The sequence below is a fragment of the Caenorhabditis remanei genome, chromosome X (genome assembly GCF_010183535.1).
Source record: "Caenorhabditis remanei strain PX506 chromosome X, whole genome shotgun sequence".
Lineage (NCBI taxonomy): Eukaryota > Metazoa > Nematoda > Chromadorea > Rhabditida > Rhabditidae > Caenorhabditis > Caenorhabditis remanei.
Genome location: NC_071333.1, coordinates 15,196,773 through 15,210,284, shown reverse-complemented (window position 1 = coordinate 15,210,284; position 13,512 = coordinate 15,196,773). Strand labels below are relative to the sequence as shown.

Sequence of the window (13,512 nt, the reverse complement as noted above, 5' to 3'; positions counted from 1 at the left end):
CAAAACAAGTCTCAAAATATCTGTAAATCCAAAATCCCGAATAGAATTCTTGACGAATCACTCATTGCATTAACAAACTGACGACAACCTTTTTGGTGTGACGCACGTCGCTGATTACTTTCAATTATCATGTCTGGATCTGTTTTGATTTAAAGTGCAGATAAATGTCTAGCTAAAAGATGATTTAATTAAAATATGTTACGTATTTTAAAGTTCAAAGCATCTAGCCTTTCGAAATTTCAGTCAGAGATCAGAAGTAGAAGAACAGTTTTCTTTTTTCTTATTTGTATAAGTGGTGAATGTCCTTCAATAAATAAATCTCTTACAGGAAGTGGATTACAGATTCACTAGAAACAGTATGTTACCAATAAAATGAAAAGATGTAATTGAGGAGCCGGAGAAGGAAAATGAGAAAACGGTGTGAACATTTCTTGATGTACACTGAACAATAAATTAAAATCACACATTTTCAGGTAAATCCTCATTACACTGTGAAACCAACACGTGACCAGAAACATGTCACTGCTTATGTTTGTTACGCATATATTTTTCATCTAAAGTTTTAAGTGCTTTCATTGGCCGAAAAAACACAAACTCAAGTACAAAGAAGATACAAAAACGCATTGCTCTGTTAGTTCTGAACTCGTTCGGCGTGCCTGGAACCTTTCAAAGATATTGTTCGTGATGTAATTGAATGGACGCGTAGTTGGAATAGAAGCACCTGTTTAAAACAGGATATATTCTTTCCGTAACCTCTTACGAGTTTAAAACGATGTTTGTGTGCACGCCTGTGCAAGAAGTGAGTCCTGACCAGGGCTGTGCGAAAAAAAGTTTCCGAAAAATTTTCGAAAAACTTTTTTTTCGAAATTATGGATATCGAAAAAACCGAAAAACTTATTTTTTTCGAAAACTTCGGACCGAAAAAAATCGAAAAACTTTTTTTTTCGAAAAATTTTAACCGAAAAATTCAAAAAAAATTCCAGAAAACTGTCTGAAAAATGTTTTTTTCGGGGGCAAAAATCTTGAATTTGTGTGAAAACTGTAAGTATTTCGAAGAAAGACTGATAGAAACTTGTTTTTGAGTACAGAATTTCAGGAAAAATCGAAAAATCACTATTTTTGTAACTTAAATTTTGAAATTTCAGAAGAAATTTCCAAAATTTTTCGAACGGTTTTTTCGAAAATTATCCGAAAATTTTTCGTCCGAAAAACTTTTTCGAAAAGTTTAGACCGAAAAATTTTTCGCCTCAAAGTTTTTCGAAAACCAAGCGTAATTATTATTGGAAAAAGTCACGCAAACAAAATCTTGCAGCGATTCATATGACACGGAAAATCACTTATGTCTTTGAAGCAACTTTCACATTTCTGACCTATGGCTTGCGTAAACATTATGATTCTGCTAATTTGGCGGGTCTTTCCCATAGAAACAGATTCCCACAATCTTGTATGCGCTCTATAGTGTTATTCATATTTTTGAAGGAGTGAAACCCCAGATGAGCAGGCCATTTTGCACTTTCCCCCTTCTACGCATTCTGAGCAAACGGCTGTCTTCAGTTCAGGTGCGCTCAGCAGTGTCTCCTCTTCTCACCGCTCGGTTCCGCCTCTCTAACTCGCGTTATGAGTAACCCATAATTAGAATTATTTTCGAAAATCCGCCTTATTCTGCTCTCTCGTGCCTGCCAGTTTTATCATAATTTGTATGTTTACACACATTTCTTTCCGTTATCCGTTTCTCTATTTCTTTTTCAACGTAACTTTTTTCAGTAAAACTCGTGTGTACCTTCTTCCAATCGTTCTGTTGCCAAGTTTCCAATTTCACTTGCTAAACCAGTGTCTAACGTGGGAAGTGGAAATGTCACGCAGACAACCAGATAACGTGAAACGTGAGAAACAAGGTTAAAAAAAATTAGTTGACGTTTTTGATTTCAGGCAATCTGAACCGTCCGAGATGTCGATTCCAGCAGAATCAACACCACAATCCTCTAAGAAACGACCGCAATGTGTCACTACTCAACCCAAATGCCAATGAATTCATTCCCCAGGGGTCGAATGGAAACAGTTCTTATCATCTGGGCGCTAACCCACAAAACACATCGCTCTCAGCCGTTCCATCCTCCTTCTCTGGCCATGACATTTATCGGAATCAGTCACAAAACGATACTCAGGGAAGATATCAGAATTCTGCTGGACCTAGTCAATATGCACTTCCACACTCCAATGGCATTATTGCCAACAATCAACAAATGTCGCCCCTGATGTCACTCCCGTTACAACAAAACGCAAATGGAGTGGTCTCTCATCACCCACAACAAAGTGATTCTGGCTTACAAACTCCATATCAGAATAATGGTACCTTCAACCCGAACGATGCCAGCATGCTACGTGTACAGCAGAATGTATCAAATATGGTCAGTCATCTGGGCGCTACTCCACAAAACACATCGCTCCCAGCCGTTCCATCTTCCTATTCTGGCCATGACATTTATCGAAATCAGTCACAAAGTGATACTCAGGGAAGATTTCAAACTTCTGCTGGACCTAGTCAACATGCAATTCCACACTCCAATAACATGGTTGCCAACAATCAACAAATGTCGCACCTGATGTCACTACCGTTACAACAAAGGCAAGTTTTTGGCGGTGGAGTGATTCTTCATAACCCACAACAGAGTGATTCTGTTTATCATACTCCGTATCAGAATAATGGTCACTTCAACCCAATCAATACCAGTATGCCACGTGAACAGCAGGATGTACCAGTCAGTGGCCAGCCTACCAATCACGTTCAACCACAACTACAGTTTCCCATTCCGAACGGAGGTTACCCATTTCCTCCACCAGTCATTCAAGTAATGTCTGCCCAAGAGTTTCTGACTCAACACGTTTTTCTTTGGAACGAGCATGCAAAGGCACTACTCGAAATAGCCAGGTTGCGAGGAGAAGGTGTGGAGAGACCAATGGAATCGGAGAATAACCGTCCAGGTAAATTCTAGTAAAATCGTTAACAGAGTTATTTTAATCTGTATATTACAGAAGTCAGTCCGTCGAGGAATGTCGTTGACGCAGAAACGCAAACTGATATCGTTACTCATAGACCGGGAGAAACTCAAACGGACGTCACTTTCAAATCTGTTGGTGTTCAGTATGAGGAAATGAGTGTTAGTATTGGACCACAAGAAGAGGAGAGTCCACCTGTCTCGACTGCTGAGGTATTCCTCCCAAGTAACCCACCTGCTCATGATTCCACCAAAATTCAAATGGCAAAAGACGTGATATCTGATTTGACAAGTTCCGTTGCCGTCTCAATCGACTCCACTCCAGGAGCAACAATCAATGACCCAGTTGAAAATGGAAGTGGTCCATCCACCAACGTGACTTCCAAATCGTCTGAAGCTCAAGAAATTGCATCATCTTTGCCTGTTAGTGTTCAACACAAGGAAATGAGTGGTGCAACTAGACATAGTCAAGAAGAGGAGGCTCCACTTGTTTCGACAACTACAGGATATCTCCCAAGTAACTCGATTGTGACAACTGTTACCGACACGCAAAATGCTTCTGAACACCGAAGAGCACCGACCATCCTGATCGATTTCAAGTCTCCAAAAGTCCTAACATTTGTATCGTCTCAATGTATGCATGATCAATGTCAAGATGAGTACAGTACTACTGAAAAGAAAGATCGATCTCTCGGAGTGAGTCCCTCGAAAAGTTATGCTTCGGTTGCAGCAGCCGTCACTGGTCCAGTTGAGAACACAAAGCTTCCAACCTCTTCTAAATTTGGTATTCCTTCTTTGACAAAAACCGAAAAATCTGGAAGCAACTCCAATTCAGTAACTCCGGTTAAAGACACAAGGAATTCAGCTAAAAACACAATGGTTCCAAGTACAAGCGGTACCTTCCAGTGGCTAAAAGTTCAAAGGAATGTATCCTCTACATTACGCGGTTTTCAATCCAAGAATACAAGTGGTAACACTAGAAATCGAGTGCAAAAGAAGGACAAACCGGTTGGAAGGGATGTTAACAGTACCTCGAGCAATTTTGAAACGGTGGCTAACAGTACCGCCGGTTCATCCGCAAACTTCTCATTCCAACCAGATACAGAGCCAAAATTAGCTGTAACTTCGCCAGATACTCAGACACAAGAAGAGTCACATTTGGAGGTTATTCAAGATATCTGGATTGATGAGCAAGGTCCACTGAAGTCTGATCAAATCCCGAAGATTCTTGAGACAGAGTCCCATCCATCAGACAAAGAAGCTCTAATTGCCTCATTAAATGAGTCGTCACTTGGAGAGCAGAAAGATCAATCGGAGGGAAACCGAATGGAGAATTCCGAGAATATTGCCCCTATTCAGTCTAAGCAGCCAATAAAGTCACCTAAAAGGTCGAAAACCGCGAAGAAGGGGAAAGGAGGTAAAGCATCTAAGCAAGACAAAAAAAATCCACATGCTCTGGAAATGTGAGTTGAAAATGCATCTGAATTACTAGATGTAACACTTTTCTGTTTTGTTTAAAATTCTATCAATTATGTATGCTTTATAGGGGACCGGATGACGAGGAAGAACTCAACCGAGCTATTGAAGATGCCAAAGACGAAGCAATTATCAGAAATGGCTTTCAATGGTTTATCCTGACTCGTGTCAACAGATACTTTGATGCAATGGGTTCAACTCGATATCACTATTTGGCCTTTATCAAAGGTAGTCAATATTAAGGAGGTTTTAAATCATTCTTTATATTTCAGAACGTCCGAAGAGTCACGAGTTCATGGAAGCCATCATGGAGTACTGGAAGCAAAACTTGTCTCAACTACACAATCTTGACTACCATCGCTCCGACAAAGAGATTGAGTCTTTATTGAACACTCGGATCACAAGATACAGTTCATCTCAAGACAAGGATGACTGGAAACTGTGTCTCTTCTTCAAGCTGATTTTTAATAAGCTAAAAGACCCGGACACGGAAGTCGTCGCACTCCAAGACCTGCTGTTTTTGTTCAACGGAAACAAAAGCGATTTCGTGCAAAAGAGTCTTGATACTAGATACTATCAGATGATGTCTGAGTTAGATTCTTGGCTTCCAGAAGATCTTGGTGATCCATCCATGTCTGCTACTGATCTGCCTCCAAATTCACTTGACAAATTCTCAATTACTACTTTGGTGATTCATATCAACGAGCAGGCTAAGAATAGATACCTCATTAACAAGGAGAATCCGCGTAAGCAGTATATTTAAAAAAATTTTATTCAATTCATTTTTTCCAGAAATAACTCTCGCATCAGAGCTTGTGCTCTCAAATGCCTTCCAGAAGGTACAAGAAGATAAACTTGATTGGTCGCCAGAAAGAACCAAGGAACTTTTCCAAAAACGGTGTAAATTTTGGAGAAACTTCGAAAATCGAAACTCTGATCAGTCGAAGTTCATTCTTTACTACGAACTTCTCGCAAGCATCACCTCTAGTGTTATTGACTTCGACGCATATCACTTGCATGAATCTATCCAAAATATTCCAAAGAAGGATCCCGAGAGGATTTGGATTGAGGAGATGAAGTTTATGTGTGCCGTGTTCTCATTTGTCGCATCCGATGATAAGATTTCTAAATTGTAGTTGATTCCCTGTTAACTTTTTTCACCTTTCTTGTACATAATTGTATAAGATTCAGCAATCCAATCTCACATAGTCAATAAAAGCAACTCCTTTTTTGAAATTGGTACAAACCCAAAAGCTTCAGGTCTACACTTAAAAAAACTCGTTTCAAAACACATCAGCGCCTCCCATGGGCCATGAAAATGGAAATCATATATTTCCCGCCAGTTGTGTGCATCGCGACACGGGAGACGGTCGCTTAGTGACAACACGAGGTATACATCCCGACATACACCTCCCCCGATTTCATTTCTGTTTCAAATCTACTAAACAAGTCGTGTTCATCTCGGAAAATGGCTGGCACCGCTCAATACACGTCAATTACTCAGACGGTCACTGCTCAACCGCAACCACAGAACGCCACGTGAGTTGTTTCGAAATGTAAACACAAATTATCTCAAATCTCTCTTGAGATGGCATTTAGTCACGCTTTCTTTCTTGAATTTCTAGTTGATGATTGAGTTTTGGGATCTCAGAATTTTCGAGAATATGATATCATAAAGAAAAGACTCAACTAAAGTTTACAGGTTCCTTCCATTCCAACAACCAGCCGTACCACAACCAAAGAAACCATGCAAGTGCTGTGCTCCATGTTGCATGTTCTTTCAGATCTGCGCTTGTCTAGCCGAAGTCTGCTTCGCCGTTTGCGATTGCCGTGAAATTTAATTGGTCTCATCCCAATTTTGTAAATCAATAAACTATTGTAAATATCATTCTATGCACTGATATATGGAAGATAGCAGACAGTCGGTCGTATTTCGTGTACATCGGCTGATTATTAATGAGGAAGAGAGACTAGGCAAATCATTCAGAGCAAAAGATAGCAAAATGCAAGTAGCTGCCGAATATGAGTTTTTTTAAGTATGAGCTAGAAAAATATAACAATGGAAGTCTTTTCCTCTACCAAACCACTCAAAGATTTGCACCTGCCAGTTTCGAGTACGTAGATTCTAAATCTGAAATAAAATTCCGTTAAATCCTTCTGTGATCCGAGTTATTACCCCTCAAACTTTTCATATAATTAAGCTTTCACATGCGTGACAGGTCGTTTGCCAAAACGTCTATCCAAACATATCTCCACTTTACCCACGTTTAACGGGTCATAACTTGGCTCAAAGAAGGATTTATCGAAATTTTATTCCAGATTCGGAATTTACGTACTCGAAAGTATTAGAGGCGATATTCTTTAGTCGTTTGGAAGAGGACACTTTGAGGAGTTCCTTTTTAAAACTTTTCGAAAAGATGACAGGTCTTCTGATGATGTGAATTCCATTGGACCGTGCTCAAGTTCGATAAATCATCAATTGACAACGTAAAGACATTACCACTACAGTATCCTTATTGTAGTATACTTTCTTCAATATCAACTTGATCTCTTCGGTTCAAGTCACCGTTTCAACGTAGACACCACTTCAGTTAAAACTGGGAAACAAGGTGACGACTACAATAGGGACCATAGAAACATGCAACCACTCAAAAATTTAGCACCTGACACTTTCGAGTACGTAGATTCCGAATCTGTGATAAAATTCCGCTTAATCTTTTTGTAAGCCGAGTTATGGCCTGTCAAGCATTGGAAACGTGGGAGATATGTTTGGATAGACATTTCGGCAAACGACGTGTCATGCAGTAAATGCTCAATAATAGGAAAAGTTTGACGGATCATAAATCGGCTTAAAGAAGAATTTATCGAAATTTTATTTCAGATTCGGAATTTTCGTACTCGAAAGTATTAGGGGTGGAATTCTTGAGTCATTTGGAAGAGGATACTTCGAGGACTCCCCTTGTAAGCTGGCAATACATTCTGAATTTCCTAGAAAACGATGGGAATTCTATTGGAACGTGGTCAAGTTGGACAAATCGTGACGCCGTGAAGAATACAGCATTCCTGTGAAAAGATGTTTCCTTCAAAACCATTTTGATCCCGTTGGCTTATTTCACGGCTTGTCTAATTTGAACACATTTCAATAGAATTCGCTTCACCTTCTCAAAAAGGCGGAATGAATTGTCAGCTTACAAGGGGAGTCCTCGAAGTATCCTTTTCCCAACGACTCAAAAATTCTGCCCCTGATACTTTAGAGTACGTAGATTTCAAATCTGAAATAAAATTTCGATAAATTCTTCTTTGAGCCAAATTATGACCCGTCAAACTTTTCCTATATTTAAGCATTTACTGCGTGACACACCGTTTGCCGAAATGTCTAGTCATACATATCACACATTTTCAAAAGTTTGACGAATCATACCTCGGCTCAAAAAGGGATTTATCGAAATATTATTTCATATTCGAAATCTACGTACTCTAAAGTGTTAGGGGCCAAACTCTTGAGTCGTTTGGAAGATGGCACATCGAGAATTTTCCCTGTAAGTTGACAATGCATTCCGACTCCTTGAGAAGATCATATGAATATTATTGGACCGTGCTCAAGTTCGACAAATCATGAGTTGACGACGTGAAGACTACAGTATCCCAGTTGAAAGATGATATCATTTCGATCCCGTTTGTTCAAGTCACAGCTTCAACAAACACCACTCCAGTCAAAACTTGGAGAGAAGGTAAGGAATAGAACCTAAGTTCGTCATCATTATTGGAACTTCGCAACATCACTTTTGTCTGGATTATACTACATACAAAAATTGCAGTAACAAGATACATGCCATCGTTCCCCAGACACCGGCAAACTCTGTAAATATCTGAGAGATAACGTCATGAAATTGTCTGATTAGTTTCTCCGAAGCCGTAAGTGAGTCTTCTTGAATTCTTAGATTTTTGATTATTCGGATATTTCGAAAAAACATTATAGTCAAATGCCGAGTTAGATATATAATTTTTAATACTCTTTAAGTAATCATTGGTTTTAGTCGACTCCGCGCGTGATTTGGCACACTTTTTCTCCACCTTTTTCTTCAAAGTCCTAATTCTACATTCGAGTTTTTTGGTTTTGAATTTTGAGTCTCGAAATTTATCGATTTTCTTGTTTTTCTTTCAGAATGTCAGGCAGAGCTTCGACTTCGACGGGTGCTATCATCGAAAGGGAGTCTCTTCAGACGCTGATCGCGGGCATCAAAGCAAGAATGCGCGCCCCATCGGGATGTCTCAAGAAGCTGGCTCAACCGGATTCAGTCAGTTTCTTGACCACTTCAGATGTCACGCTTCCTGGAATGTGCTTCTTCTATCTTGGTCAAGTGAGTTTTGATAGGTAAAGAAACACTTTTCCGATAAAAATCATTGAAGAAGTTGTTGGATCCATCCGCAATGACCGACGAAGGCCGAGAGATCAGAGAGGAAATCGAGAAAGTTCTCAATTCTGTGAACGCATCGGAAGCCCTCAGCCAAATCAGAACGAAAATGACGGAGAAGAAGAAACTGTGCGATGAAACTGTTCGATCTCTTCAGGACTTGGTAATCAAGTTTCGAACAATCGAACGGGATGCGGAGCTAGCCGCTAAACGGTTAGAATATTACGAGTTGATTCATCTATGACCAAATGTTTGTTGCAGAGTCGACAAAGTCGGTGCACGATACAACGAGTCGTTCATCGAGTGTTCCCGCCAGATAAGGAGCATTCAACGAAGAGGGGAGACAGTCTTGGAAATCATCGGAATCTGTCAAAAATATGCGACTGTCGATGAAGAAAAGCAGCTGGAAAACGTTGGACACGTGACTTGCGTAGCTCGGAGAGAAATCGTTGAGCAGGCGATGATGCAAGCAAGAAATGCACTGATTGGTATCCACAACATCTGCGCCAAATTCATGGAGCGTGCCAGAGTCGGAGAAATCGAAATAGATCCAGCTCCAGAACTCTGCATCAAGGACTTGATGCAAGATTTGGAGGCTTTAAAGAAGAAGATCAAGAAGTTTGAGATAAAAACGACATCGTATGAGTGAGTTGATCACCACCCAAGGTTGGGAAATTTCGGGTCGGGCCGGCTCCTAGAGAAATTTTAAATTTTTTGAAAAAATTCCATTAAAATTGCGTGATTTCTGTGAATGCTTTTGAATGTCGAACTGAAGCGTACAATAAAATTTGGACTATTTTATGAAAATTTCAAAAATTTTCGAAAAAAAGTTGTGAAAAAGTTTTTTTTTTTTTTTTTCATTTTTCTGAATCCGTGCCGACCCAACACTGTCGCCACCCGTTTTTAACTTTTTCAATATTTTCTTATAGCGAGCAAGGAGCACACATGCAACGTTCCTTCCGTCACTATGTCAGAGACCTTCGCATTCTGGTCCCTTATTACATCGAATGCACAAAAGCTTACAAACTTGGATATGAGGAGTTGATGAGACTCCATTCAAAACTCTCTGTAGTATGCATTCGACTCGACAAACAGTGCAAATTGGATAAGACAGCCAACGAACAAGTGAGTTAAAGGGAAAAAGTTTGATTATCACTTTTAATTCTTTTACAGTTCAAACTACACGACGAAGCTTTGCTCGAAATCGAAAATGACATTCGTCAAGCCGATAGAGTGATCCGCGAAAACTTTCCAAGCCAAACAGAGAATTACGTATCATTCTAACTATAAGAAAGCATTTTGTATCATTCTCACTTATTTTTTAACGCCAAAATAACTTTTTACTACCCCTCCCCCCTCCTCTCTCGTTTATATTGGACTCTCAATTCAAAAAATTTATTTGTATCCGTTGTTCCTTTCTAACAACCTCTCTCCATTTATTTGTAAAATCATTCGACATTTATCTCTAACCCCTAAATGAATATTTGTGAACAAAAAAGTGCTCACAGATAAACATAGTAATGCCAGAATGTTCGATTTGTCAGTAAACCCCTTTATTAGATAATAAGCCAGATATAATATAGTAAAGATGACTCAGAAGAATTCCGAGCATAAGAAATATTTGGAAACCCACAATTAGTCGTATGGAATCGGTTGGAGTTCGTTGTTGATACATCCCTGGTAGAGACGGAGCATACGGAGTGGGGTGAATGGTAGTTGTCCGACTCTGATGAACTCGATAACCGATTTGAGTTGAGTCCGGAGGAGTCGGAAGGTCTGCCTACGAGTACCACCTGGTTTCTCACGCTGCAATAAATAGTTGTTTTTGATAGTTTCAATTTATAAAGCCGATGAATACCTCAACGTTCATTCTGGCAATGAGATGGACACGGAGATTGTGGAGCACTTCCTGAAAACATCTCATATTTTGGAATCTTAGAAAAACTTCGTACCAGAGCCGCATCGCAAAGGTTCTTTCCGTTCAATCTGAGAGGGTTTGCCATTCCGCGCCTGAATAACGGAAAATAATTGTTGTAACTTATTAGATGTAAAAAGACAAATGTGAGTCATAGGGCAAGTAAATTCGAAAAAAAGAGTGGGCTGGTTACTAAGACAACATGAGTCTCAAGGATGACAAAAATTATGAATCAGAATCGCGTACTTTGTTTTTGAAAGCTCTCTTATGAAGTAAGTGAATGTCTGGGGGAGAGTAGACTGGATCGTCAGTATTTTCGAAAACAAAAAATTAAGAAATATGAGGGAGGCGAATATGAAAAGGAGAAAAGAGGAATAGCGTCGACCATCCACATCACCCAATTGTAATGCAACAATGAAATTGATTGGCGTCCACAATGAATACTGATCGTGGGAGAATATTGATGCAGGGATGTACAGGGAGCTAACCAAAGAGTATTTGATCTCCTTGAACCTTTATCGCCTCTCAAAAATTAGTGAAGACCAAACTATTCAAGGGCCGGGCCCGGTCCGGAGCCCGGCCCGTCGGCCAGGAGTTTATAATTCAAAAATTGAACTAAATCTAAAAAGAAGTTTTTTAAATTTCTGAATTTTTTTCCGAAAATGTCGAATTTTTACTATATCTCAAAATTCAATCAAAGAATGCATCAAGAAATTGGATTTTTTTGATGTAAAATTCAAAAACAATTCAAAAAATTCGGTTAAAAAAAAAAAATCTTTTGGCACCAGCCAAAATTTGACAAGTTTGGTGAAGACTTCATTCGGTAAAAAAAAAAAAATCTTTTGGCACCAGCCAAAATTTGACAATTTTGGTGAAGACTTCATTGGATCTTGTCTGCCATCAGTTTTTGTTCTTCTTTGGTTTTCCATTATAAAATACAATAAATAAGAAACCGCCGGTTTTTTCATAGGATAGGTTTATTGAAAGAAAAGGTAAAGAATAAATTAAGAAGGTTTGAAAGAATTTGGTGAAATTCGATAAATGAAGAACAGGAGATGTGGTGTGAGATCACAAACAAAAAAAAGGTCAAGTTGAGGTAAAAAAGGGACGGAATTCATTGAAAAAAGAGCACTTTATCGACAAAAACCAATTTGTGAATACACAGTTCGTCTACCAGGTTTCTCTCCCTTCGCCCCATTATCATCAGTTTATCGAGGGTTTCCAGTTGTTGATAAAGTGCTCGAGACAACGCCGAATTTTCACCATCATGCATGTCTACCTGGAAAAAAAGAGAACATAAAATGTGGTTTCGATTTTTATTATCGCAGAATTTTTTGTCTGAAATTTTCTGACTTACCACTAGTTGTAGGCGTCCGGCTACAATTCGGTGGATTTGGCGGAGTAAGATCTGAAAATTAATAACGTGACGTTAAATCACGGAACAGGAACAAACCAATGTATTGTGCGGTAGATTTGAATTAGGATGTATCTGTCCTGGAAGGTTCTCCATCTGTAGATTTCTGTATAAAAAACCATATGGGATTATACTAGACAAGAAATACGGACAAAAGCTATTAGTAGTGTAGAAAACTAATGAGAGACTACGCGCTTCATCTGCGTATCCAGGTTTGTTGTCGAGAGATCTTACTTCTAAGACCCGCTTTTCTTATTTCCTGGAACCCTATGATTGGGTGGGTGGGATCAGTAAGCAGACGGTGGGAGAGGATTATAATTAGAGCAGGAATTGGAGAGGTGCGTGCAGCTTCCGTGAGAAAGAAAAATTGAATCAACGTTCTGAGTAAGACAAGGGGATGTAAAATTAGAGAAACGCGTAGTGAATTGCTGATTGGAAGAGAACAAACGAAAAATGACATATCATAACGGAAATTAAGGGAAGTGATGCAAGTGATATGAAAATATTGGGAAGGTTGGAATGAAATTCAGTTGGATTCTTCTGGACATAGCTAAGCTACATTCAAAAATATTCAAGATATTCTGACTTTGGATGAAAATGAATAATCCACAAAAAAATTGAAATCCTCAGTTTAAAATTTTCTAAAAAAAAGTTCAAAATTATGAATTAATTCAATCGAGTGTTCGAATTCAAGCTCCCTTTTTCATTTTTTAAAATCTTGCAGAATCATGTATTCAGTTTAAATTCAAAGACTCAGTTGATTTAAATTATGAAATTGACAGTATTTTTTGAAAATTCTAAATCAAAGACTTCAATTTTTAACAATCTTGTCTTTTGATAAAGTTGTTCAAATCTTCAAGAATTTCTCAAAACTTTTTGGAAACAAAACAACAAAAAAGTTCCAAAAGTTGAGACGTATGTCATCCGTAATCCCATATTACCATAGTTTTTTTCCGTCTGAAACTCCCAGGGACGCTCTCTGTTTAACATTATGCATCACACTATAACAACCATAGAACGTGTGATTTAGTAAAGCCAACTTGTCAAAAAGTTGGATGCAAGTGTTTCCACTTTTCACTTTTTTATTCAGATATGTTGACTTTCACACTAGCCAAATTGCTACTAAAACATATATTTAAATTCGTGGAGCTATATTGTTCCAACCAGGAGAACTCAATGTAAGTGTGTCTTCAGTGTCAATGTTCCTGAAATAAGAAGAGGTCGTTAGTGTTTTCTGTTTCTGTTGTTGGGGGCAACTCCACTTTTCTTTGGTTTGGCTCCCCTTTCTCGCCTTTG

General features: G+C 38.8%; 4 protein-coding genes across 4 annotated transcripts; 3 read left to right on the top strand and 1 right to left on the bottom strand.

Moving 5' to 3' along the window:
• Positions 1-1,852: 1,852 nt before the first annotated feature.
• GCK72_025006 (uncharacterized protein) lies at positions 1,853-5,608 on the top strand (the record flags this gene model as incomplete). Its single annotated transcript, XM_003101078.2, has 6 exons — positions 1,853-1,883; positions 1,930-2,982; positions 3,034-4,459; positions 4,543-4,700; positions 4,745-5,218; positions 5,265-5,608. The coding sequence occupies 6 exons, from the start codon at positions 1,853-1,855 to the stop codon at positions 5,606-5,608; spliced, it is 3,486 nt and encodes a 1,161-aa protein (XP_003101126.2).
• A 332-nt stretch (positions 5,609-5,940) lies between these two features.
• Positions 5,941-6,313, top strand: GCK72_025005 (uncharacterized protein; the record flags this gene model as incomplete). The annotated part of the gene is made up of 2 exons (XM_003101144.2): positions 5,941-6,011; positions 6,175-6,313. The coding sequence occupies 2 exons, from the start codon at positions 5,941-5,943 to the stop codon at positions 6,311-6,313; spliced, it is 210 nt and encodes a 69-aa protein (XP_003101192.1).
• A 2,325-nt stretch (positions 6,314-8,638) lies between these two features.
• Positions 8,639-10,171, top strand: GCK72_025004 (uncharacterized protein; the record flags this gene model as incomplete). Its single annotated transcript, XM_003101134.2, has 5 exons — positions 8,639-8,833; positions 8,883-9,100; positions 9,149-9,532; positions 9,817-10,012; positions 10,061-10,171. 5 exons carry the CDS (start codon positions 8,639-8,641, stop codon positions 10,169-10,171), a joined length of 1,104 nt encoding a protein of 367 aa, XP_003101182.2.
• A 351-nt stretch (positions 10,172-10,522) lies between these two features.
• Positions 10,523-10,890, bottom strand: GCK72_025003 (uncharacterized protein; the record flags this gene model as incomplete). Its single annotated transcript, XM_003101126.2, has 3 exons — positions 10,523-10,693; positions 10,746-10,796; positions 10,840-10,890. 3 exons carry the CDS (start codon positions 10,888-10,890, stop codon positions 10,523-10,525), a joined length of 273 nt encoding a protein of 90 aa, XP_003101174.1.
• Between the last annotated feature and the right edge of the window lie 2,622 nt (positions 10,891-13,512).